Source organism: Scylla paramamosain, chromosome 1 (assembly GCF_035594125.1).
Source record: "Scylla paramamosain isolate STU-SP2022 chromosome 1, ASM3559412v1, whole genome shotgun sequence".
NCBI lineage: Eukaryota > Metazoa > Arthropoda > Malacostraca > Decapoda > Portunidae > Scylla > Scylla paramamosain.
The window spans coordinates 30,434,323-30,460,724 of record NC_087151.1 but is presented as its reverse complement, the minus strand read 5'-3'; the positions used below and the strand labels follow the sequence as shown (position 1 = coordinate 30,460,724).

The window sequence follows — 26,402 nt, the reverse complement described above, 5'->3', positions numbered from 1 at the left end:
TCAAGAAGTAACTGACAAAATACAGGATAATAACGGTATGACCAGGAAGAGGCCCCATGATTCAAAAGTTGAGTGAATTAATTACACCTAATGCTTTCGTTGTACTATACAGATGGGCTTGCAGCAACATATAAGATGGATTTGTTGGACTGGATACATTTAATTTCTGATGTCACCCAAGCAGATAGATACTAGTGGAGAAAGTAATCCGAGAACAAATAAATTGGCAAGGTGTGAGGGGGAGAGCTACAGAACACGTGAGAGAATAAAGTGTTAATTTTTAGTGATGCTTGCATGGTAATAAAAAGTTAATGTTTCTTTTAAAAAAACTGAACAATAACCTCTCATTCTTTCAGGAAAGGGAGAAAACTTGCATCTAACCTTTTATCCCCAAAAGCCTTAAAACAAACCTTAGATTCAGAGTTTTTATTTGTATATACATGTTTAGGCCCTTTATACAGTGCACATCATTTGATGACGCCCTCGGTCCCCTGCTGCTGTACCATCTAAGGACCCCTGAAATAGTTCTGCTGTAAAGGCCTTCCAGATAGTCCTGGAAATGAGGTACTTGGCCTGAATAACTGTCCTCCTGTGGTGAATTCCTAGACTACATCGATATGTGGAATGAGGCCTATCTTTCACATACTGAATTGTTATCTATCGTTGGCCAAGGAAATAAAATAAAATAAAAGCATGTCTACGTACACTTGGTTTGCTCATCTACAAAATAAAAATGGTGTTCTTTTTCCTTTCGTCAAGGTTGGCAATACAGGATCACAGCAGTAAGTAGTTCCAGTGTACTGAAGGATTCACCCTTCTTTTAAAACTGTTCGGTAAAGCCCTGACGTCACTTTCCTCCGTCAGGTGTGTCCAGCGCACTCGGAGGCTCATGGTGGATGCAGGCCTGGGCTAGGCTTGCACTCTACTTCATAGATGATGTCTTGCCAAGCTCTTTTTTGTATATAATATATACTTCTCTTTACCACTATCAAAGAGTAAAAAACACATGCTTTTCCAATTACCTATGAACTATTTTACTCAGAAGTCTTACAAAACTCCAGCCTGAGGTACAACAGGGACCTGGGTACATTATAACTCCATTTTGTACTCAACTAACATCTGTAGTGACCATTATCTGCGGTCCAAATTTAGTACTTGCACACACTACGTAGTATTACCTCAGACGCCACACAAAGCTACCATATCAACACTAGTTTGATCACCAATCATTAGCTGAGTACAAGATGCAACACACATCTCCCAACTCAAACTACATACCCAGGAAAATATAAGTAAATTTATTTGTGTGTTTTTTCAGGATGAAGTATGACACTACACCAGTTCCATTAAGCCTAACCACTGGCAATGTCTTATGCATGACTCACTCAGGCAGACTTAGGATACACTCAACTGTGTCAGATAAAGATACAAAATCATTTGAAACTTGCTCCTAAATACGTAACATGCACTGAATTTGGGTTGCACACAATGTAATATACAATCTCAAAGGAACACATTTTTTGCGTTAAAAAATGCATAGCAGTTAAATGTTTCAAACACATCATAATAACAATCAAAAGAAATAAATATACATATTTTGTCAACAGACTAAAGTGCAAGCATTCAATTTTGCATCTTTACTGTCACAGTCATTTGCTCAGTCTTACAACTGCACACTAAGTACACATGAATAAGATGTGCATTCTAAAACGAATGCCTATCATTTCTTGCGGAAGAAAACTAACATGTAAGCAAACACATACTGGCGTATGAAGTGTCCAAAAGTGAGAAAAGATGCTGAGATAGCAATGTGAAGAGAGAAAATAAGCTGCGTCAGTCTCTTGACAATACTAATTGCCAAATTTGATCTCCCATAAATGAGGTCAGATGTTTTCCTCAATGATTAAGGAAGTGGGAGCCCAATTACTTTAATCATGGAAGCACAATTGAACACAAAGGTAATACTTCAACTATGAATGTATTACAGATTCTGGTTGTGCACTACACACTTCCTTTTTTAAAATCTCCAAACAGGACACTTCCCTCATAGAGCTGGTGCTTCACTTCCTAGGGAGACAGGTTCACAGGGACAAGTTGGATTCATTTCTCCACTAACGGCACTCGGGCATACTGAACCAAACACACAAAAAACTGAGTATCTTCTCTGGGCTTCAAGAATTTTTAAATTGCAATATAATTTGCATTTCTTTAAAAGCGTGGACATACACCTTTTGAACTCAATATGGGGACAGAAAAAAACAAAAACCTAAAACACATATATGGCACATTGAGCAACAGTAACATTACTACTACTACTAAGGAATCTTCCTTACATAGGGAGGGACACAGTTGCAGGCAGCTGAGGGGAGGAGTCTGAGGTATGTAAGAGGAACCACAAGAAAGGGACACAAGGGGGAAACACTGAGGTACACCTGGGGATAATGAACCCTAATGGATGCTGGCTTATAATAATGACAATTCATGATCAACAAAAACAAATAAAATAGCAAAACTGGAATTGCATCACACATAGCTCAAGGTTTGCTGGACCGAGTCAAGACCACCAGTGTGCAATACTCTCTCCTGCACAGGCAGCCACTCAGTTTTCAACAAGTGTCTTGTCTAGGGATTATTTGTGTGGTATTCCTGCTAACTGCAGCTGAAAACTCCCCAGGATGCTTTCTGGTCTGCAGATGTACTTGAAAGGCATGTGTCTGAGTCTTATTGTTCAGGGTAATCTGAATGACACAAATGTGAACCCAGAGCTTTCAGTAGTGGCATGCCACAGCTGAGTGTTTAAGTTGGGTGGATACTGGATAACATTACTGGACCATATGTGACCCTACTGTGGCTGACACCAACTCTGGACATCACATGATGCCATCACACTCGTGGGTGGAATGAGGCTGGGTGTAGCATCATTAGGCGGTGGGAGAAGTAGGGAGGGAACTTTCCTGTCTTAGACACATTAGGATGATCTCTGGGGAAATTAACTTTTACCATTTAAAAAAGTTAATTTCCATAGATAAAGGAGAGTTTGCTGTATATGCTAGTGTGAGTGTATGATGATGCAATGAGAGGTGAAGATGAGGAGTGATGGGTGGCAGCAGCAAATGGGGTTATGAGTGATGAAGGTGCTAGGGATGAAACTATTAGGAGCTGGGTTGGGGTAGAGCAACATTCTGTGAGCCAGATGACACTGGGAGGACTGCAGAAAAGCAATGGATTCAGACCCTTTAGATGGACATGCGAACTCTTGAATGAAAAAATAAAGGCACTATCTAAATCCATGTTTTTTTTGTTTTTTTTGTTGTTGTTTTTTATAAAGCTGCACAGATATCCTACCTACGCCAGCAGGGAGACATAAAACTTTACTGTCTGGGGAGAAGAAAGCCACTGCTCTATTGTCCTGGCTGCTCCCAGGTGGTGTGCAGTTACACTAAGTTTTTATTTTGGTTTTAATCACAGTTATCTGTAGTGTTCCAATGCAATATAAAATTTCTAACAAAATTGATACAACAAATATCCTTAGAGGCTCAAAAATACATTATAAAAATGCAACTTAACTCCACATGCAAAATAATACAACAGATCTTCCAAACAAAAACATGGGAAATTATGAGAAACAACTACAATTACTGCATATTGATTTTTTTTCAAAGATTATTATATAAAAATCTTAACATCTTATTATCTAATTATGAACTGTACTCAATCATAACATTGCAAAATGATCCATGCCTCATGGATACAGGCAAGGAACAGGTTGGATTTTCTGTACTCAACACATATATACACACCCTCACACATCCAAACAGCAGCTATATACATCACTGGTACTCATGTAAGCAAAGAAATCCTGTAGGTAGAGAACCACTCTTGTGCTTAGTCCATATTGGTTTTTGTGCCAATCACCATCACCACTGCATTGTACACAATGATGGCATAAACAAGCTTTATCTCTAATGGTTCCACACAAAATAATTGTTCCTAGTCCTTACTTACAAAATATTTCCACCTTGTGCAGGAAATATCTGACAACGAACGGACGTCATCACGTCATAATCTGATGTGATACACATCAATCATCACTCTATTAAAAGAAAGGCTTTTGTGAAGGTCAAGCAGGATAAAATCAGACTACATTCACTTCCTTGAGATTTTTCTTCTCTCTTCTTTTTTTTCCACGGCACTGAGTTTCCAGAAAGTGCAGAACGCTTTCATATACTGCATAACATTAAGCGTTTTTAAGTCCACAGATAATTCATAGCAATAGAAATATAATCCACTATATGGCTATGGGTGGTGTGGACAAATCACAGTACAAAGGTGGGTAATATAGTCTATGTAAACTTTCCAATACTTTGTGTTTAGTTACAAGTAAAGTGCATGAAGACACTAATCCTGCTTTTCTAAATACTGATCATAAACCAAAAGGCTGGTGGGCATCCGAGGCAGAGTCTAAATACAAACTTTACATTATGGTGATGCTCCCAGCCGGTAGTTAGACCTCTGCCATCAGTGACTGTGATTCGATGGGCGCAGCAGAGTCATAGAGGGTGTCTGTGTCCTGCGTGGGCTCCCCCTGCAGCTGGCATTGGTTGTTGAGGGTTCCAGCACCACAGTCACAGAAAAACCTATAAACAGTATCAAGATTGAAAGTGAGACCCTGAGACACACCTTGAAATATGTGGGAATGAGTCAAATACTTTACATATGAGAGAGAGAGAGAGAGAGAGAGAGAGAGAGAGAGAGAGAGAGAGAGAGAGAGAGAGAGAGAGAGAGAGAGAGAGAGAGAGAGAGAGAGAGAGAGAGAGAGAGAGAGAGAGAGAGAGAGAGAGAGAGACTAGCCAACATCTCCCTTGAAACACAGCCACCCTTGACACTTACCTGTCATGCCGTATGAACTCCACCACATGTCCGTTGTGACAGGTCTTGATGCAGTTCACACATATGGCGTTCCGTTCAGTTGTATTGCATGTGCGGCACCGAAAAAAGTCATGCATTGGGAAGCTTGTGTAAGAAGATATCTTATAGAGGCACTGACCACTGGATACAGCTTTTTCCACAGCATCATGATTACTGAATATCTTATTGCCTGGAATTTGAAGACAGAATTATGAAAGGCATCTTATTTTTGCAGGTAAGTTCTGTGTTGTTGCTTGCTTTTGCAATTCCTATCCTATCTTCCCTCTACTGACTGGCATGCAACTCTTGACTTAAAATTCAGTCATTATCACCCATTATCTTCACATGGCCAAATCTAACACAATTTCATTGTCATAATCACTCACATGTTAAATGCATTCACAATGTTTCTTTTTAATTCCACCATTACTGGGCCATCTCTTAGAGCTTTACACATCTATTTCATAAGAACATAAGAACGTAAGAAATAAGGGAAGCTGCAAGAAGCCACCAGGCTTACACGTGGCAGTCCCTGTATGAAATATACCTACCCATTTTCATCTATCATCCCCATCCATAAATCCGTCTAATCTTCTCTTAAAGGTCCCTAATGTCTTAGCACTAACAACTTGATTACTGAGTCCGTTCCATTCATCTACCACTCTATTTGAGAATCAATTTCTTCCTATCTCCTTAAACCTAAATTTTTTCAATCTTGAACCTGTTATTTCTTGTTCTGTCCTGATTGCTGATCCTAACAATTTTGCTTAAGTCCCCCTTGTTATAACCATTACACCACTTAAAGTCTTCTATCAGGTCCCCTCTTAACCTACATCTCTCTAAAGAATGTAAATTTAGCAGTTTCCATCTCACCTCATAAGGAATACTCCTCATTCCCTGTATCCTTTTAGTCATTCTTCTTCGTACTGATTCTAATAGACCTATATCCTTTCTGTAATGTGGAGACCAGAACTGCACAGCGTGGTCTAGATGAGGTCTGACCAGCAATAAATATAACTTTAGTATTACTTTGGGTCTTCTATTTTTAACCCTCCTAAAAATGAATCCTAATAATGCTTACTTTGGCCCACATACACTCAAGTCACTACTTTTAACAAACTAAATTTCATTATCATAAAGGATCACACTGGAGGTACAATCTCCTTTTCATTACACAATCTCCTTTTCATTACAAGGGAAAATCTTTTCACTTTTGAGAGGAACACTGACTTTCTGAATTTCCTCACCTCACTCCTAATTCTAGCTATAAAGACAACTTCTGCTCCATCAAAGCCAAATCATTATTGCACATGTAACAACCTCTATTAACATATTTCAAAGACCCACTCCTAAGCTGGTAAGATCTCAAATAAATAATTACAGTTTATAGCATGAGATGCCTTAGCATAAAAAAACACTCAACCAAAAATTTTTTAAATCACTAAATGCATTTCAAAGAAAGCCATTTCCATTTATTAATATGGTAAGAATTTCTTCCCACATGTTGCAATGTTAGAGTCTTGACAAAAAATTCTGTACAATCTTGACAAAACACAGTTATATCATCAAACACTCACCTCTCTGGATTGGGTTCACTCCTGATGCTAAGCAGAGGCCACCAAAACGATTATTAAATATTTGGTTGTGCTCTAATGTTGCTGTTGCATTATTGGTTATTTCAATGCCCGCCGCAAGCCCATCATATATCTGGTTCCGCCTTAAACTAGGATGGCTCTGTGTCGGATGGCTCTGGGTGGATATTAGAACACCTGCTTGTGCATTTCGGAAAATTTCATTCTCCTCCAACAACCCTGGAAAGAGAGAACACCGTTAAATATGTATGAAGAAATATTTCCGGAGTAAGTGGTGTTGAGTTCTTCAGAACATTAATCTTATTGCTGCAATGTCATCTACTCACCTTTACCCCCATTAAATATACAAATGCCAGCCTCTCTTCCATCATATATTTTGTTCCGCCGCAAGATGGGGTTACTATCTGTTTTTATCCACACACCAGCCATGGCATTGTCAAAAATTTCATTCTGTTCCAGTAGTCCCAGACCACCATTGTACACCAAAACGCCACCATTCTGCCCTCCCCATATCTTGTTCCGACGGATGATAGGGTTACTTCCAGTCCTGGAAAGGAGTACACCAAATGAGATTTTCCAAGAAATATATTCCAGCAACTCTCAGGTAATCTGATAATAATGGTTAAGAACAAAGCTAAGTTGTAAAGGTAAAACAAATTACTAGCAAACAAGGAAGTCCAAAGGCACTCACCTGATTTGTACTCCTGAGTATAAGTGATTGAAGATATCATTGTCCTCTAGCAGGCCATGGCCATTATCATAGAAGTACACCCCAACCTGCTTGCCCGAGTGGATGCGGTTCCTCCGCAGTGTTGGGGTGCTCCCTACAATAGGTAGAGAAATTAGTACCTTGCATAGTACAAAAGCCTTGGGTCCATCTGAGTTAAGCAGTTATTGTCATGCATGCAGTGCCTATTCCTTAGACATTCATCATGGAAATGACAACTGTAAAACACTTTACAGTTACTTTCGTCATGCACCTAATTTTTCACACACTCATTGAGACTTGTATATCTACTTTCTATTTTTATCTTTTACTGTTTTCTGTAATCCTCAGCCTCTCACTGTTGCTCAATCCATTTGGGTTAAAACAGGACATGACAGTCCCATGCTGTCTTTAATTCCACTCTCCACAGCTGCATCAAATTTAACTTCAGCACCTTTAGGTAAACTGTAATTTTGGATTCAAGAAATGCTACAGCAGTATTTGTCACTGGAAACATAATAGATTATTGAAACACCTTATCTCCTTGTAATAAAGTGACAACAAAAACTATACTGACATCAAACAAATCACATGAATGAACCTCAGAGTTCCCTCATGTGCAGGAGGCAATCTTACCTGTAGTGATCCAGACGCCTGCCAACGTATTTGCATACACCTCGTTGCACTCTATGAGACCCTGTCCCTTCTCATGAACATAGATGCCCCCGTGCTGCCCATCGTGAATCTTGTTGTGCCGCACGATGGGATCACTATTGGTGCGTATCTGGATGCCCGCCAGTGCATTACCTGTGAAGGAGAGCAGCCTTGAATAGGATGGAATGATAGTTATATAGTCTAAAATGTTATACTACTATTGTTGCTGTTTTGTTGAAGTTGTGGCAGAGATCAAGACAATTAAGTGTAGTGGCACCTGGAGGCAAGCCTTCATCAAGTTTTGCATTGAGGACAGGCAACAGACTAACAGGGTTCCTTGGGGAGAGAGAGAGAGAGAGAGAGAGAGAGAGAGAGAGAGAGAGAGAGAGAGAGAGAGAGAGAGAGAGAGAGAGAGAGAGAGAGAGAGAGAGAGAGAGAGAGAGAGAGAGAGAGAGAGAGAGAGAGAATATCTGAGGACAGACAACAGACTGACAAGGTTCCTTTAAAAAAAGGATGCAAAACATACCTAGAATAAGAGAAATTGTACACATTAACATGTGATTATATATTATTCTGCAAAGAATTTGTAAAGAATGTTATGCGAGTATAGATGAGGGTGCTAATACCAGAGGAAAGCCAACTGAAAATGGAAAACTGAAAGAGGCAAGGCATCAGAGAGAGAGAGAGAGAGAGAGAGAGAGAGAGAGAGAGAGAGAGAGAGAGAGAGAGAGAGAGAGAGAGAGAGAGAGAGAGAGAGAGAGAGAGAGAGAGAGAGAGAGAGAGAGAGAGAGAGAGAGAGAGAGAGAGAGAGAGAGAGAGAGAAATACTCACCATAGATGTTATTGTGCTCGATGAGTCCACGGCCATCCCCAAAGATATACACACCACCCTGCAGGCCATTGTAGATCTCATTCCTTCTGATGGTGGGATTACTGTTGGAGGTGATCCACACACCAGCATACTTATTGGAGTGAATCTTGTTTTCAATGAACTGGCCCATGCCGTGCTCGTGGACATAGATGCCACCCGTCTGCCCGTTGTGGATCTCACAGCGCACAACAGTTGGGTTGGCCTGTGCCTTCACTTCAAAGCCAGCAATGCGGTTATTATGTATGTCATTGGCCTCAAAGTAACCCTGCAGAGAGGTAACAGTGCATGATTAAATGTGTCTACTGAAAGAATACCTTTCTCTTTACATCAACAGAAGCAAAATATCTTTGAACTACCCAAATGATCTCAATAAAACCTTAAGGTAATGAAAATTTTAGCCCTGTAAGAGAGAGAGAGAGAGAGAGAGAGAGAGAGAGAGAGAGAGAGAGAGAGAGAGAGAGAGAGAGAGAGAGAGAGAGAGAGAGAGAGAGAGAGAGAGAGAGAGAGAGAGAGAGAGAGAGAGAGAGAGAGAGAGAGAGAGCAGGAAAAAAACAAATGGAGGGTGCTACTCACCTGTCCCCCATCAAAGCAGAATATGCCCACATCTTTGCCATGGTGGATGTGGTTACGTCGCATAATGGGGTTGGCATAGTTCTTGACCCATATCCCAGCCAATGCATTACGGCTGATCTCGTTGTCCTCATAGTGACCTTGTGCTCGGTCAGTGATGATGAGGCCAACGTTCTCACAGTCACTAATCTCACAGTGGCGTATTCCAGGATCAGCTCCTGGCCCACTCACACTTACAGCTGCCCCCACTGTTGAAGGAGAGAATAAGATGAGGCAGGTGCATAAAACTACTATCCACTTACAATGAAGCAAAACAAACAAGTGGAAGTACCTCAGTCTACTCAATTAATCAGGAGACAACCCAAAGCAAACACTTGAGCTGAGATGGCAACGAGGAAAAGAATAGGGAAATACATGCATAATTCTGGTCAGAAAGAGAGCAACAACCTTTTATGCTTGTTTCTAGTGTGTTTATCATTTTCACTTATGTCCTCTGATCTGTTGATGGTCTTACAAAAACTAGCATTAGGTAGAGTCACAAAATCAAGAGAATTTAGAACTGAGGGAAAACACTAAATACAATGAAAATGTGATTTGTTACTTGACTACAGACCATGACTGTACAATGCCATTTTGAAGATAAATTTCAGAGGTGACAGCAAAATTATTATGAAAAGAAATACATACAAAGAAAGTATAATCACAGGTATGTAATTAAATATCTACAATTAAAAAATAAAAAAAATAATGAAGTGTTCTGATAACAATGATGAACAAATAATGATGTTATAAAGGCAGCAGAGTAAAGTGGACAACAAAGTGTGGGCAGGCACTGATAGAGCTGTTTTCCACCACGGCTAAAATGTGTGAGTTCCAGCTCTTCTTTACTGATGATACCATGCAGATATATGAAAAGTTCAGCTTAGTGTTGTGGTGCATTTCTCTCATGACAAGATGTATGACAAAAATTAAGTTTCCAATTACCCCTATATTCTGATATTTTAATTTAGCACTACTGCCCTGGTCTTGCCTTAATCTCTGGCACTACATATTCTAATGTCTGTTTCTTCTAATGGATGTGAAAAGTTGTATATTTATACAAAAATATTACAAGATCAGCATCAAAACATATTTTACTTATTCTAGTCCTTTGCAATTACAAGAAATATCAATAGCCATATGTTGCTCTAAATAGCTTTGGCAATAATCCTTTGTAAATCTTTCAACTTCCATAAAAAAAGTCAATAGATTTATATTAGCAACAACAGCAGCAGCAGGAGCAACAATACATTATGAGAGTGGGGACTGAGCCCTGAAGCCCTCCATGTCCTACTGTGAAGCCTACCACCTGGCCCTAGGGAAGCCTCAGATGCAGCCACCACCACTGCTGATTATACATGCTACCTCCTCCTTCCACTGCTGCCTCTCCTTTCAGTCATGTCTTTTACTCACCTTCTTTCTATATATGCCTTCTTTTTGTAATATAAAAATCTTTATATATATATATATATATATATATATATATATATATATATATATATATATATATATATATATATATATATATATGAAAACACCATACTACCATTTCACCTCTAAAGATTCTTCCTTCCTAGAATATTCCTGCTTACATATAAGTATTGCATTACATAATGTGATCTTTAAATCTCATCCTTCATTATCCTATTCTCCCTGGTCTCTCCCAAGCCCATCTCTTTCCTTATTCTCTCCCTCATTCTCAATAGGTCTCTCCTACCTACTAACACCATCACGACCTTGAAGATTTTTGGAATTGATAAAACTGTTAGATCTTTTATGGTTTAAAAGTTTAATCTATGCATTTTTCCAAATAAAAGTGAATCAAGTAAAACACAACTAGTTTTCATCTTAACATGGGTGCTTCTTTAAATTGTACACCTTGTTAATTTCTACTTCCCCTGTATCTGTTCCTTTAAACAATGTATTATGCTGACACTCCCTTCCACTCAACACTAATGCTTTTCTCTTACCTTCCTCTCAGTAGCCTCAATAGTGCAACTTGCTGTTTCCACCTTCCCTTACATAGTGACATGTTGTCTCTACTTTCCCTTCCCCTAAGCAGTGCATCTCTCAATGCTTCTGCCTTGCCCCGTCTCCTCTGGAATACGCTGTTCTGCTTTACCCTACCCTCTCTTTAAACTGTGTACCTTGTTCTTTCTTAACCTCCTTAGTATCACATAGCAAATGAGCTCTGATCTTTCATGTTACTTTGCCTTGTGAACTCACTGAGAAAACAACTGTTAATTAAGCACCATCTTACAGTCTTTTACTATTTTGTAATCTTTTTTCTTTGGTCAGTTATTCAATGGCACTTGTCCCCTTGTCCTCATTCTTTTCCTTCCATATCCAAGCACACTTTGCTTTACTATTATCATACAATCTCTTATCCTGAGCTATGTCTATATAGCCAAATGTTCTTTAATGTAGAGTCAAATCTTGTAAAATGTATTCAGCAGATCAACAGCAAAACTTCTGCATGCAGTCATCTGATTTTTGGCTTCTTTTTCTTATTAAATCTCTTTGCAGATGATAGCAATGACTGCAGAAAATGACTTGCTAAGGTTAGTAAAAGTTTGATAGCACATGGTAAAAGTGATGGTGTTTGATAAAAGTAAAACTAAAGGGGTTAATTCTGGGGATTCATACTGAAACTCAGTGTGAAGTTTAACTGAATGGAGAAGAATATAGGAGGTACATGAATTCAAAGTTTCTTGGTACAATTATGTCTAAGCATAGAAGCATGACAAGATAAGCAAAATAACCCATACAAGGGAGAAAATATGTCTCTTGGATGAAGGAGCAGACTGTAAAACAGAGAAATAAAAAGAGTTTAAATTATGGAATAATTATATCTGAAGTCACAATGTAGGTGAGACTTAGTGAGAAATGAAACCCCAAGGACAGTGATCCAAGAAAAGTGATCCAAGGAGCTGAAGTAAGTTATTTGAGAAATGCCTGTTGTGTGTGAATTGATAATGAAATGAAAATGGGCATATTTCATAAGGAACACCATGTAAAGAGCTCATCATTTATCTCACTAGTGAGCACCAGTGACAACAATGATTCAAGCAGGACTGATAATGCACATCCCTACAATTAGGAAAGATCCTGACAGAACACAAATGGACTAACACTACTGTAAGTTACTTATTACTAGATGTATACACTAGCAGTATCTTGTCAGGTTCACTACATTCAGGAAACAAGATGCATGCAATAGCAGCACAGCCAATATATATCATATATAAATATTTGGCAATGTTCTACCATGGCCACATATTTCTGTCTGTAATTCACCATATGTATAATGTCAACTATTACTGCAATTATTATGAATATCAGTGACACAAAACATAGTGCAAAGGTGAGGAAGAAATCTTACAGTGAGACACACTGCGAATGATGCAGTGCTCTATCGTAGGAGCACAGTTCTCCTGGATCTCAAGGGCGTAGTGCTTGTGGTGTTGCACAGTGTCATTGCAGCTGTGCGGTGAAAACTTGATGGTGACGTAGCCAAGGTAGGCCTGCTGGGCACCCTCATTAAAGAGCACTGTGGACTCTCTTTCCTCCTCCAGGATCACATTTTCTGCCACATTACCTGGGAAGGAGAAGACAGCAATGAATCAGAGCTAAGCTAGAGGCTAAGAGTGGCATGGCATGATGAAAGAACAAGTTTCCAACCTCAAGAAATAAGATGAGCTGACAAGTGGATCATTCAAAGATTTGGCTGTGACTCTCCTTCCTTTGCTGAAAATGCTTTGTTCTTAATTTTTCTGAACTTTTCTTAAAACTTTTCTGAACTTTTCTTCGTAAAAATCTCTCACCTACTAACTAGACATGGAAAGGAATTATTCAAGAAAGTGAAAAGAACAAATACACTGGTTTTCAATACAATGAACTGACAGTTAATTGGCACCCAGACAATAATCAATGAGAGAGAGAGAGAGAGAGAGAGAGAGAGAGAGAGAGAGAGAGAGAGAGAGAGAGAGAGAGAGAGAGAGAGAGAGAGAGAGAGAGAGAGAGAGAGAGAGAGAGAGAGAGAAACGAGTATAAGAGGATCAAGTCCAAAAACAAGTGCAGGTGGAGATTTTTGTCATGGATATCCTCAAAAGGAAATTTTAGGAAACAGATACCAGACATGACTTGCCTATGAAGAACACAATAATTTATAAGGAATTGTTATCTTTACTTAAACATATTTGAAGTATAAATCAAGTATCATGGATGTTTACATGCTAACTATCACTGCTTTAAGTAACTTGCAGCCTGAATAACCTTCAAAACACTGTGAATTAATTTACCTGTCAAGCTACATAGTCACTTTGAGCACAGTGCCAAAAAGCAGAGGGTTCATTACATTATAATAGCCCCAATAATCCTCATTCCTATGGTAACACCCTTTTCAAAAACAACATCTAATAATCTCATTCCCTGTTGTCCATTTCCAAGATTCAACACTCACCTGGCGCTGCCCCAATGAGGGAGATATTGGTTTCTATGATGAGACGAGTCCGGTACACCCCTGAGTGGATCAACACAAGAGGCCGCTCCATGTCATCACAGTAGTCAAAGGCTGCCTGGATGGTCTCAAAGTATGCCACCGACCTGCCAGTCTCCTGCAGCAAGACAGAGTCTCTTAAGATGTGTAGTTAATAGTACTGGCACTAACTCTGAGTTATAACCAAAAAAACATTTCCTTCACACCATAAACAGCAAGCCTGTTCCATTATATTAGAACTTAATAGAAAATGAGAAATAACTTCAAAATTAATCATATAAACAATAAGCTACAGGACTGAAAAGGTAGAATAAATTACGTATATCCAACTCTTGGCTCTTCTATGATTAATTTACTTTTTTACTTCTACCCTGACACACCTAAAACCAATATTTTCAATGACAATCTGCATTTTGAGATCAGGTATGCAAATAAACATGACTGATATTGTGGTGTGATAGGATCACTGGTGTGTGCTGAATGTTATTGGTTACTAAATAAAAAGATTGTGGAAAGCTTGGTGCCTAATGTTACTGTTTCTTTACTAGATAACAAAGCTTTGTGATGAAAATGTGAAAGAAATAAGACATGAATATGAAAGTGTTTATGAAAGTGTTTCACTGAAAAAAGTGTAAGCAAATAATATCCACTTACTCAGTTGCTGAGTAATCTTTTCCAAACTGAATTTGACTCTGCCTGGGCTAAGGAAGTCAATGTTTAGGTTATGTGTAATGGGTTACTCAATTCAGAAACTTAGCTACCTACAACATGTTTTATCAAGACTCATGTATTCTCAAAGACATGTAAATTGAGAACATATTTAGTACCTCATAACATCACCTAAATTCAAGTCTTGTGGTGCTGCATCTTATTTTGCCAGCAACTCCAGCATCCAAAATCCCAAGTCTGGCAGTATCTCTCGACTGCTTCAAGCAGGCAGTGACATGTATTTCAACACACCCTTTTCACCAACTTCTAATTACTTCCTTAAATTCACTACCTTCTGTTGTAAGAGATTATACATTTCAACACTCTCTTGTACCAACTATAAATCATTTCCATGAACTCCCTATCTTATGTTGCAAGTATGTAAGAAACTACATACTTCAACACACTCCTACACCAACTACAAATTACTTCCCTTAACTCCCTAACTTCTGATGTGATGAATAAGAAACTACTTGCCCTCTATCACACCTATTATCCTGTAGTCACCCCTTCATCACACCCAGTATCTGATGGCCACCCTCTGCCAAATACCTGCCACCCACCTTGCCACCATGCTTGTGGTAATTCTCCCTGACATGCACACCATGGTAAAGCTGCTTGAAGCTCTCCTTCCATGGGTTGTCATAATCACATTCTTCCGGTTGGACAAAATCAAACTTGCAGGGTGATGGATTAAAAAGTGGCAGGTCATATTCATACAGACCTTGGTAGAGGTTTTTCCTGTACAAGAGGGAGAAAGTGAGGGTGAACAGGTACTTTTAATGAACAGCCAAACCAACTGATATATCTCAGCATTTCACTGTCAGCATTTGTTTAATAAACACACATGGAGCCAACTTACCATAATTCATTGTCATTGGCTATTGTGTAGAAGCGTTTACAGACTTGTGCTACATGACACAGGTCCCTCTCATACAGGTAAGAAAAAATGGTGAGTAGCACCTCGTCAGGAAGTTCATACAAGAGGTAATGTGCTGCAGGACTACACCCCAACCCTGTAACAATAAGGAGTCATGAGATAATGCTCTATCAACAACTTACTGGATATATTATGACATAATGATGTTGATGGATGAGATATTGATAATTACACCACACATAATCAACATCACTGTTGACATATCATCATAATACAAATATCCCATAAAAAAAAAAGATAGCTGTCCCTAACTCATCCATACTTACCTGTGGAAGAATCCCCAGTAAAATAAGTTCTGCGAGGACGTTTGCGGGTGGGTAACATGGAGGGGCAATAGGCGGTAGCTGCAGTGATGGCAGCGGTGGGAGACAGTACTGGTGTGGAGCTGGTGGCAGCAGAGGGCAGCCCGGCAGTGGCTGCCGAGACACAGGCTGGGGAGGCAGTGGTGGGGGATGCAGTCACTGTGGCTGCCGATGAAGCTGCTGCCGCTGCTGCCATCTTCAGGTTGGTGAAGAGAAAGTTATGAGACTTGCGACGGAGGTGATAGGGAGGGTGGTGGTGGTGCATGGCAGAGGTGCCTGCACTACTGGCATCTGCCGCGCCTCCCACCAATCCGAACATGTCCAATTCCGCACTTTGCATAATGGGAACCTCACACTTCTCCTCTGTAACAGAAAAGGAAGAGTTAACATGTCTTAAGGATTCTCTCCACAACATTATTTTTCTATTTCCACAAATTTCCTCCTTCTTACTAAAAACAAATTAAAAATAAGTTACATAAAGAATATAGATAAAAAAATAAGTTACATAAAGAATATAGATAAGAGTAGATGAACACATTGGCTTCCCAATGGAATGAAGACAAATGTCAAAACAAGGTAGAGATGAGACAACAAAACAAAAATCTAAGCAGCAATGAAGAAAGAGATAAAGGAGAGACCTTTTTCATTTTTGGCTGTTAATGGTAATGACAAAAAATAATTCATATAACACCAATTACAGACTGTAAAATCCTCATAAATCATAAGAAAAAGAATAAATATGGATAAATCCTAAACTGCTCTAAATTAAAAACATTCAAAATCTTAAACCAGCTGGGTACAATGATGCATTTTCTCATTTGTTATCTTATCTGCCCATCCACAAGATATCACACGATTATTTATCAATGAATAATAGAAACTTTAAAATACTAGGACGACCAGTATTTTTCTATGAAGGTTTAAAACATATTAATGCTACCACTCCAAAATCCACATCCACTACCAGAACACACACACAACCCATGCTACCTGACACAGCACAGCCTCACAATCCCCACAGCACACTAGTCAACACAAAACACCAAATCCTCACCATACACAACACAAGAACACAACCACATTCAGCAGCATATGACAATACACCTCCTAATACATTATAAACCATTGATACACTCAAAACAGACTTATTTTTTACCATACAGCAATACACAACTTCCCTAAATACACTACACCACTTCATTATCAACACATGACAAAACAGATATAAACAAATACAACTTCATCATCACAAAGCATGTATGTATGTACAAAGACTTAGTCACACATACACACACCACACAGTAGGAACCTCTTCATGCTAGGGCAACAAGCAGTGTGAAGTACGTCAAGTTTTGATACACTTGAGGGATAACTCAACTTCTTCCCTAATGACACCCTTGCCCACTGTGGTTGTAAAATGCTTTGTTCAAGTTTTTATCTTTGTATGGTCATCTAATATAATAATCTTTCTTAATCTTTAATTGTATTTTGACAATGTTCCCTGGATTTCTTAAGCTCTTCGCAAATTGTTTCTCACTTTAATATACTATAACAAACACAGTAAACATTTGCCTTTTATTTAAGCTCATACACTTCTAAGTTTCTATCTACAAGGATATATATATATATATATATATATATATATATGTATATATATATATATAAAACATGCCCTTCTCATTTCAATCCCCAAGAACTATTTTATATTAAAGAAGAGGCTTCTTTAACACAAGTACTGGATAACATTAATTACAACATTAATTACAATCTTTATAGGCTTCCTGTTTACTACTTGAGAATAATGTTCCCGTGTGATACTATTTGATTTTTTTTTTAAGCATCTCATGTATATAAGTATTACTGCCTTAAAACTGCACTACTAACAGGAAGAGCATAATATTACATATAATAATCAGAAATTCATGATGAACAAAGTTATATACCATCCAAATCTTATTTTTTTTTCAAATTTATTATGACTTTCTGCAGCTGCTCAAAAATTCAGAAGACATGGTAACTCAGTGGTGCATGAGTGTTCCTCTGACATTAATGCCATCAACTTTTAAGGATACTGCTACCATAAGCTGTCTTCCTTGAAGCTTGTCTGAAAGAGTAGCCAGTACACTAGTCTACTTGTTTCTGTCATCTCTGTACTCTCAAAAATTATAATACACTATCCTCACTCACTTTATGGAGGAGGGAGAGACTAACATACTTTAGTAGCCATAGCAACTACTAAACTAAAGGATAAAATGCTGTCAAAAATCACTAGCCATGATCATGATTATTAGATCAATAAATTCAATACAAGTATTCCAAGCATGTATGATGGCACTTGGGGAAAAAAAATAATAAAATAAATAAATAAATAAATAGATAAATAAATAAAAAAATAAATAAATAAATATATATATATATATATATATATATATATATATATATATATATATATATATATATATATATATATATATATATATAATTAAATTAAAAATACAAAAATAAATGCAGAGACCCAGTTCATCATAAAGGGAAGTTTTGCTAAACCAGTTTCAAATTTGGAAGAACTGATAAAATTTCATTCAGAAAATCTTAAAATTTCTTTAAAATGAAGATTTAAGATACAAATAGTGTATGGTGTTATGTATTTTTGTCCAAAAAATAAATAAATAAATAAATAAATAAATAAATAAATAAATAAATAAATAAATAAAAATAAATAAATAAATTCCATAACTGGATTGAAAGATTCCAACTGAGCTGGCTGGCTTTGCCCCAGCAGTGACTCAATGTACTGCTCTTGAAAGTCTACAGTATATACATGGCACTCTCATGCAAAGAATTCACAGTTAGCTTTGGTGTTCCACTGGTTTCTGTAGAGCTTCCAACAAAGGATGACCTTGGCAAAAGTATTCCCAAGATATTCAATCCACACATGTTTCTTTCATTTATGCCACCTCACATCACTCCTTACAATCCCTTGCATGCTGTTACACTCTTCCTAGCCATCCAGCCTAAAAGAAAACTTGTGTGTAAACATTGCTTATACCACTCAAAAAGAGGACAATTTTGAGTAGCCTGTCAGTAATGACTCAATGTCCACTGCCAGGAAACTCATACAAGAAAATTCTCCAAGAAATGTCAAATGTCACAAACATCATAAATCATAAATCATGACCATTATCATAATTTTGCTCAACATCTTTATTTTCCCTTAATAGGGTTGGAAGGCTCATAAGCCTCTTGCACTTTTTTGTGGCTGTAACAATCTCTTCCTGAAGTAATGACAATAACAAATAGGATGATTTAATGTGATGCAGTGTATGGTAGTAGCTTCCACAATACTGTTGTGTGTAACCTTGATGATTTTAAAATTTATACAAGTTCATAGTATAGGAGACTACTCTCCTCCCTAACTCTTACTCAACCACCAATTTTAACATCTCATCCCATGAGTATGAGCCTCACCACACGACCCTTTCCTTCCTTTCCTCATTGTTTTCCCTTTTTGGGTTTATGCTCCACAGTAAACAATGCTATCAAAATCTATGGATCATGTGCTACTCTTACATGAGTGATGCCACTGAATGGTTCAAGGCCAATACAATGACTTGCACAACTGTCTCTAAATGAGTGTTTCAGTTTGTGTTGTCAAGCACATTAGCAGCTGATTTTATTGACCATTTCAGGCTGGCATTGACATCAATTTGGTACATGTATACCAGTGTACACACACACACACACACACACACACACACACACACACACACACACACACACACACACACACACACACAAAATTACTTTTAATGAATGAAAGGTGATATGGACCTCACTTTGATGCTAATAAAAATCTTTTAACACACTAAAATCTTACAACTATTTGAATGCTTTCACAGAGTCACTATGTCAGGTGAAGGGTGATAGGTGGCAAGGACCTCACTCAGATGCCAATGAAAACCTGCACCAACAAACTATTACCTAATGACAAAGATGACCAACAGATAAACCTCTTTCAATGTAACAGTTCAGCTTCCTACCCGTGCAACAATTTACCACTTACATACTCCCAATACAAACCACACCTGATCACTACTGCCATCAGAATGCATCCTAAGAGCTGAAACTGACTTATACTGCATACTGAACATTAGTTTTACCTTTAATGGCCATTTACCATGCCTTATACAAATTATCAATATGTCTAAGATGTTGCCTACACTAGTTTTGTGCTTATAATAGTACTAAAATTAGGGAGATTTCTTTACATAATTAAACATACTACCAGTCAACCAGGCACCTGGGTCCAGTCATCACTACACCTCTCCTCCTGTACATATCTCACTGTGCAATGTAAATCTTAATCTGTCCACTGTTTTTTACACTGCCAAAAGCACATTGTTCCCACCCCTCAGGCCTACTATGGCACAGGAGGGACCCCCTCTGCTCCCTCTGTTATATAAGGAAACCCTCTGCTCTCTTTGTTATATAAGCATAATCAAACATGCAATTGAATATAAAGTAAAACACTTAGGTATGGTAAGATGAAAAATAAAGATGCAAAGATGTTAAACTGTCAGGACATTTAAACTATGAAGCCAAATTACATAAATGTGTATCAAGTATTAGTATCTTATCTGTGTGAAAAAATATCCAAACTGACACTAACCTTTCTTGTAGTAGCACAAGCAACAAAAAAAACATTCAAGCTTGTGCACGCAAACACACTCACACACACACATGCAACAATTTAAGAGCAATTACATAATTTCTGAATGATGACTGACAATGTCCACCAGCCATGCCACTACAACTATTGAATGCTTGAGGTGACCAGCTAGTCTTGTCACCAGCATTGTTCCTACAATAACAAAACAAAGCGTGCAATTGTAGCTTGTTCTTTATCCACTGCAGATGAACAATAGAAATTCTCTTTCATCATTGTAAGAAAAATAACACATGAATTCTCAATGGTCTTGCAATTGGCACAAGAATCTTCCATCAATCATCCTGAGAATTAGATGTAGCATTCTTATTTCTAAAAACATTTTCCCATATATTTCAGAAGCTGCCATATGCAAGTCAACTGGCTTTTTACTATCTCCTATTTTCTGATGTTCTTATGTATTATGTGGGCTAACTACTCACTGATGGATTTCTACTTGCATTTTTTCAATTTTGTTTTGCATTTTTTCAATTTTGTGTTGAAGTTATTAAACACAAAAATGAAAATACTTTTTGCATCTTTTTAAAATATGCAATGGAATATAGTTTACTCTAGTCTAAGTATGGAAGTTTGAATGTGCCTTATCCAACACTGCCTCTGAAGGAATTGAGCACTGGCATTTGGTCTCTCAACCTGTCCTTTGGAATGGTCCTGAACACTGCTTGTGATGTTTTATACAATTGAGTACCATCACAATTTACTGGGAGTTTACTTAAGTATCACTAAGTAAGATTTATCCTAAAGCTTCAGCACAGAGTCAAAGCTACGAGACACACAGACACACCTTGGAAAACCCCACATGTCAAAACTCATATTTCTAGTCAAAAAAAGCAAGCATAGCCACATCTTCCAGCATCCACAGCTACATTAAACCTTTCGTGAGACAAGTGAATGAGTAATGCTGATTGTGACACAGTGATCCCCAAGCACAGCAACACAAACTGGCATCTCTATCCACAAGCCTACTGGTGGCAATGAAGAATGCCATTCCATAAATTTCTAAGATGACATGTTAACAGAGTGGCATGCACAAGATTACTCCAGAGGGGATTTATCCAAGCAGTAGCAAGAGGATAACTTTACATGTACACAACTACATATTATTGATGTCATTTCATATTACTGTTGTTTTGATTGGTACTTTACAATAAGTCATTAGTGGCAGGTATTTATTTAGTGTGACATTTTAGGGTTAAGAAAAAACAATATGTGGCATGAAGATTATTCAATGAAGCGCATGCATTTTTTATTACCTCAAAGGTAAACTTATGTGGGAAAGATAAGACTTCTAAGGAGCTTTACAATGCTGCAAGATCCACACACTCAATAACATTACTAATATAATGATGATTCACTGGGAAAAATTATTACAGAGTATTTAAGTGCACTTTCAGGGAGAGATGAGTACAATTTTGTGTCACCAGGTGTAAGTGTGCCAAGGGTTTTGTGGCTCTTGTCTGGTCCTCACTGAGCCTCCATATTGCTTTATGTACATATGGTGTACATTCTGCTGTATCACTAACTACAATGAAGCAGAAATATCCAAATGAAAAGCTAATCAGTCACAAAAAATGTATAAAGATCAACCTTGGATTTTTTAAATTGCAGTTTTTACATACATAGTACCTATTGTAAAACTGTGATTTTACAGTCCTTAAATCAAAACATCTGGCAGTGTCTTGTGTGATTCATACAGCATGGAGATTAATAATATCCTCAGTACTGTAAAATGGTGAAAAGCAAATAATATTACCACAAATCCGAGGCAAAAGCATTAACGGTACATCCTTAAGTTACTGTAAATCTGATGAAAATGTAAACAGTCCACAAAGCTGCTCTGGTGGTGGATAAGAGCTGAGCTGCTCCAGTACTCCACTAACACTGCTTACTATAATTTTCTACAATATTTAAACACAAGGCAGATGTGCAACAAAGGCACTTTTACAACATTAAATTTGACAAGATGTCACACCCCATGCCAAAGGATATGTTAATAAAGTAGCTGTGAGAAATTTGAATCTGTTGCAATTTAATTAATTCTCCTTCATATAATTTTACCATACTATACATACATGATTTTGTAATTAATGTTAATATGTATGCAATGTTTCTTAAATACACAAAATCATGCCTCTTTCTACAAAACTATTTTGAAATAACTAAAAAATTCTGAAACAAAATAAAAAATTTTATTTCAAAATATCTTGGCAAGATAGGAGCGAGTCTTTTACACCAAAAAATATGGTAGCAACTTAAATCCATGCTTAGCACAAGATTCATGTGAAGTGAGTGTTTACACAACAAACAACCAAGAGTTCAATGCAGCATTTTTACATCTTTCTAGAGCTTAGGAAGCAAACTTGGTTATGTTGTAAGGCCTCTACACTGCATTATAGCACACTGCTTATGTCAACATAACAATCTCAAGTGTCTTTTAATTTGTGGTGAAAGGCCTTGCTGGATCACAAGCATGAAATACATAATGTACTTTTCTTGTTATGGGAGTGATGGTGGAAGCTATCCATGTAAAACATAATACTTGCTACCATTATAGACACTCAGTGAATAATTTGACACATTCCAGTATTCCTACACATTATTGGTCATAAATTGCTAGTGCTGCCCAATTTATGCTAGTCTGGACAAGACCTGCATTACATTATGGTCTATATGCCTGAGCTCACCAGAGTGCACATTACTGTATGTCAGGAGCACTATTCTGCACTGAGGCAGTTGAGGGAAAACAAATAACTGCCTCATAACACTTAGGAGTTGGTTCGTCAAGCAAGCCATTTAGGAGAAATCCCTGAAATCATGATTTTTTTAAATTAAAAATATGGTAAATTCACACATGAATCCAGAACCTCCTAGCAGCTCTGGAACATCTGACATGCAGGACAGTAGGGATTCTGTTTTTTTTTTATAATATATTTAATTATTTTATCATATGAGGTATATCTTATTGCTCTAAATAATAGCTTTTCAGATAATTTGAGCACTTTTTTCTTGAAACTAGTCAATATTTTTAGTTTAACGTATTTCAACAATATATTTTATGATGGAAATCTTTAAACACAACCTTGCATGAAATTACATTGTTTTTTTTTTCATGATATAAGCATGCAGAGGACAGATGCATCAACACTGCTATTTTGTCTGTTTTTTATGGTGTTGTTCTATCTTCATGATTCATTTTTTCTCCATCCATTCGGTCACTAAGCCTCATGTCGCTCCTACTACTACCCTGTATGTCTGACTGGTGCACATGAGTTGTGACGCTTGCAGGAGTCACTGGTGGATGAGCGAGTTGCACTGTCTCATCAGTTCATCATAGTAAAGGGTGGGCTGTCTTCAACATGATTTCACTATAAACAAATACTCGCTACCATCTGCAGTGGAGTCATGATATGGTATCTCTTGAAGGGGCAACACCACTTATGTAACACTTATCTGGTATCACAGGCCACCTCCACTGTCATGTGGGAAAATATTTCAGTGGATTACCTAAGGACAAAATGTTTCTCAAGAATTTTCAATACAGGATTTCAAATTACAAATCAGTTTTCCAAAGGGAGCATATAATAACAGGCAAATGTTCCAATATTCCTCCGATGCAATTCACTGATATCTAAAAAAATTGTAGTTAGTTTGCTTTTCTTTTTGTGTTTTATTTCAACATTACATTAGTTTTTGAAGTATCCTTTGTAGCTTTCCCTGTAATTTCCTTTATAATGAAGCAGTTAAAAAAAAAAATAAATAAATAAATAAATAAATCTATACAGTTTGTAGAAAATATGCCTAAAAGTGAGTGTCAATCTTCTTATATGTCAAACAAGAAAGGCAACAAGATACAGTTACATACTATTTTTCCACATGGTATCCTATATTCAAGGTTATTGTATTACATTACTGTTGGAGATAAACATAGAAAACTCCCAAGAACTGCAGCCCTTGAACATCACTTATGTGGTAAGTAATGACTGTCTAAAAAGCAGCTGTCACGAGACAGAGAAGAGTAAATAAGTTCTCACTGTTACAACCAACTCTCCATCAAAAATATACCTAAATGCAATCTTATGCATACATCTAGAATATGCATTGAGGCTGTCTTGCAAGCGTGAGTGAAATATGAAATCTTTTACTTGCTGCACAGCTATTTAACTCGTCTGAGTGAGCTGAGGATTATAGCGATCTTCGTCTTAATATTACCTACCTTCATAATAATAAAGATATTTACTGGCAAAATAGCCCGAAGGTCTACTTTACCAGGACTGGTAAAATAAGCTGCCTGAAAGCATGTTTGTCCATTTTACCGAGACCAGCAAAATAGCCTATTCATAGGAAATATCATGCCCCAAACAGTCTAACCTTGAAACTAGGTAATGGTTACAAGTGCTATGTATTATATGAAACCAATAGAATCCTGTACTGAACAAGGCTGAAATGTGTCACATCTCAGCTAATCAGAGAGAGGCCACAAGCACAGACTGCTTGATGACATATAACAAGCAATGAATCTCACAAGAGGGAAAGATGCTGTTGCTAAGAAGAATCTACATCAAACATCCACAGCAAGGCACCTTTCCACTTGCATTATACCTCAGGCTGATGAAGAAAAGAACCAGCCAAATAAAAAGCCTGATTGAACTGTCACTGCACAGGTTATATCTTAAAGTCTACATCTATATAAACAATGAAGCAGTATCTTGTATCATGCCTGTTCCTCATTGCAACAATAAAGAACCAGTGTAAAGGAAAGCCTATTCGAGCTCCCAATGCAAAGTTTACATGTCAAATCTAATATACACATCATAACACCTTTTCACGTGCATCATGCCTCTTATGGCTACAGCTGATGCATGCACAGCTGTCCCGTGTGTTTTATTTACCCTCCCACATGGCCACGGGGACCAGCAGAGCAATAAATACGTGGTCGCGGGACAAGTGACTTGACAAGCAGGCCAACCAGACCCATGCTTGACAGGAGGCGACAATAGGATATCAAACGCCTCCACACGTCACAACCAGACCCATGAGTCACCCCTGGCACCAGAGTGTGGCTCCTTGGCCCCGTGTGTTCTTCCCGCACCTACACTGGGTGATAACCACGAGATATGGACTCGCTAAACACAATCCCATACCTAATCATGAGCCTCAAATCAGAAGGTACTTTCCTAACCGTGATCAAACTCACATCTACCCTGACCTGACGCATCGCTGCTAGGGTAAATGAAGATTATATCTGGTGGGTAATAAGCGGTACAGTCCCCGTGCTGCTGGTTGCTGGTGTCCCCTCGCCCTCAAGACAGCCCCAACCTTCATTTTTACACACACGCAAAAATCAATGTCTGCCGTTGCAAATTCGCCTCAAACCTGCCTAAAAGAAAGCAAGGAATATGTGGCTCTAGTATCTCCTGGGCAGGGAAGCCACAAAGGGCCTTCCAGATGAGAAATTCTCATCCACCTACGAGCTGGTGATTGGCCAATAACAACGAAAACAAACAAATGCTCCTCACAATACTGCTCACCATTATTGCCTTCCTTCAGCGGGGTTCCTCGCCTCAGCAATTTCTTTTTTGCAATTCTCCTCTTTCGTAACTGTGGTAAGTTTGACCTAATGGCCTGGTGGGACATGGTCGGGCTAAATGTTAGGTCAAAAATTTCATAAACTTGAGACAAAGGGCATGTCCAGCCCCTCCCTGCTCTGTGCCAGCACTGAGCCAGCCATTTTGTAGCGCGGGTATTATTGTTCCAGGCGGAAGCGAGACCCACCAATCAGCGTACAGCATGAAGCCCAATTGACCAATCAGAGTTCGGCCTGAGTCTCGAGTCACCAATAGACACTCAGTCCGTGGTCACGTGACTTACTTCAGAGAGCCAGAACGCAGA

At 38.1% G+C, this 26,402-nt stretch overlaps 1 protein-coding gene across 1 annotated transcript; it reads right to left on the bottom strand.

Moving 5' to 3' along the window:
- Positions 1–411: 411 nt before the first annotated feature.
- On the bottom strand, positions 412–26,244 carry LOC135103411 (F-box only protein 11-like). Its single transcript, XM_064009607.1, has 14 exons — positions 26,042–26,244; positions 15,752–16,150; positions 15,408–15,561; positions 15,109–15,286; positions 13,802–13,955; positions 12,722–12,937; positions 9,304–9,548; positions 8,692–8,995; positions 7,843–8,013; positions 7,192–7,324; positions 6,827–7,047; positions 6,486–6,719; positions 4,891–5,098; positions 412–4,637 (listed from the first exon to the last, which is right to left on the bottom strand). Exons 1-14 carry the CDS (start codon positions 26,145–26,147, stop codon positions 4,505–4,507), a joined length of 2,856 nt encoding a protein of 951 aa, XP_063865677.1. The 5' UTR covers positions 26,148–26,244; the 3' UTR covers positions 412–4,504.
- Between the last annotated feature and the right edge of the window lie 158 nt (positions 26,245–26,402).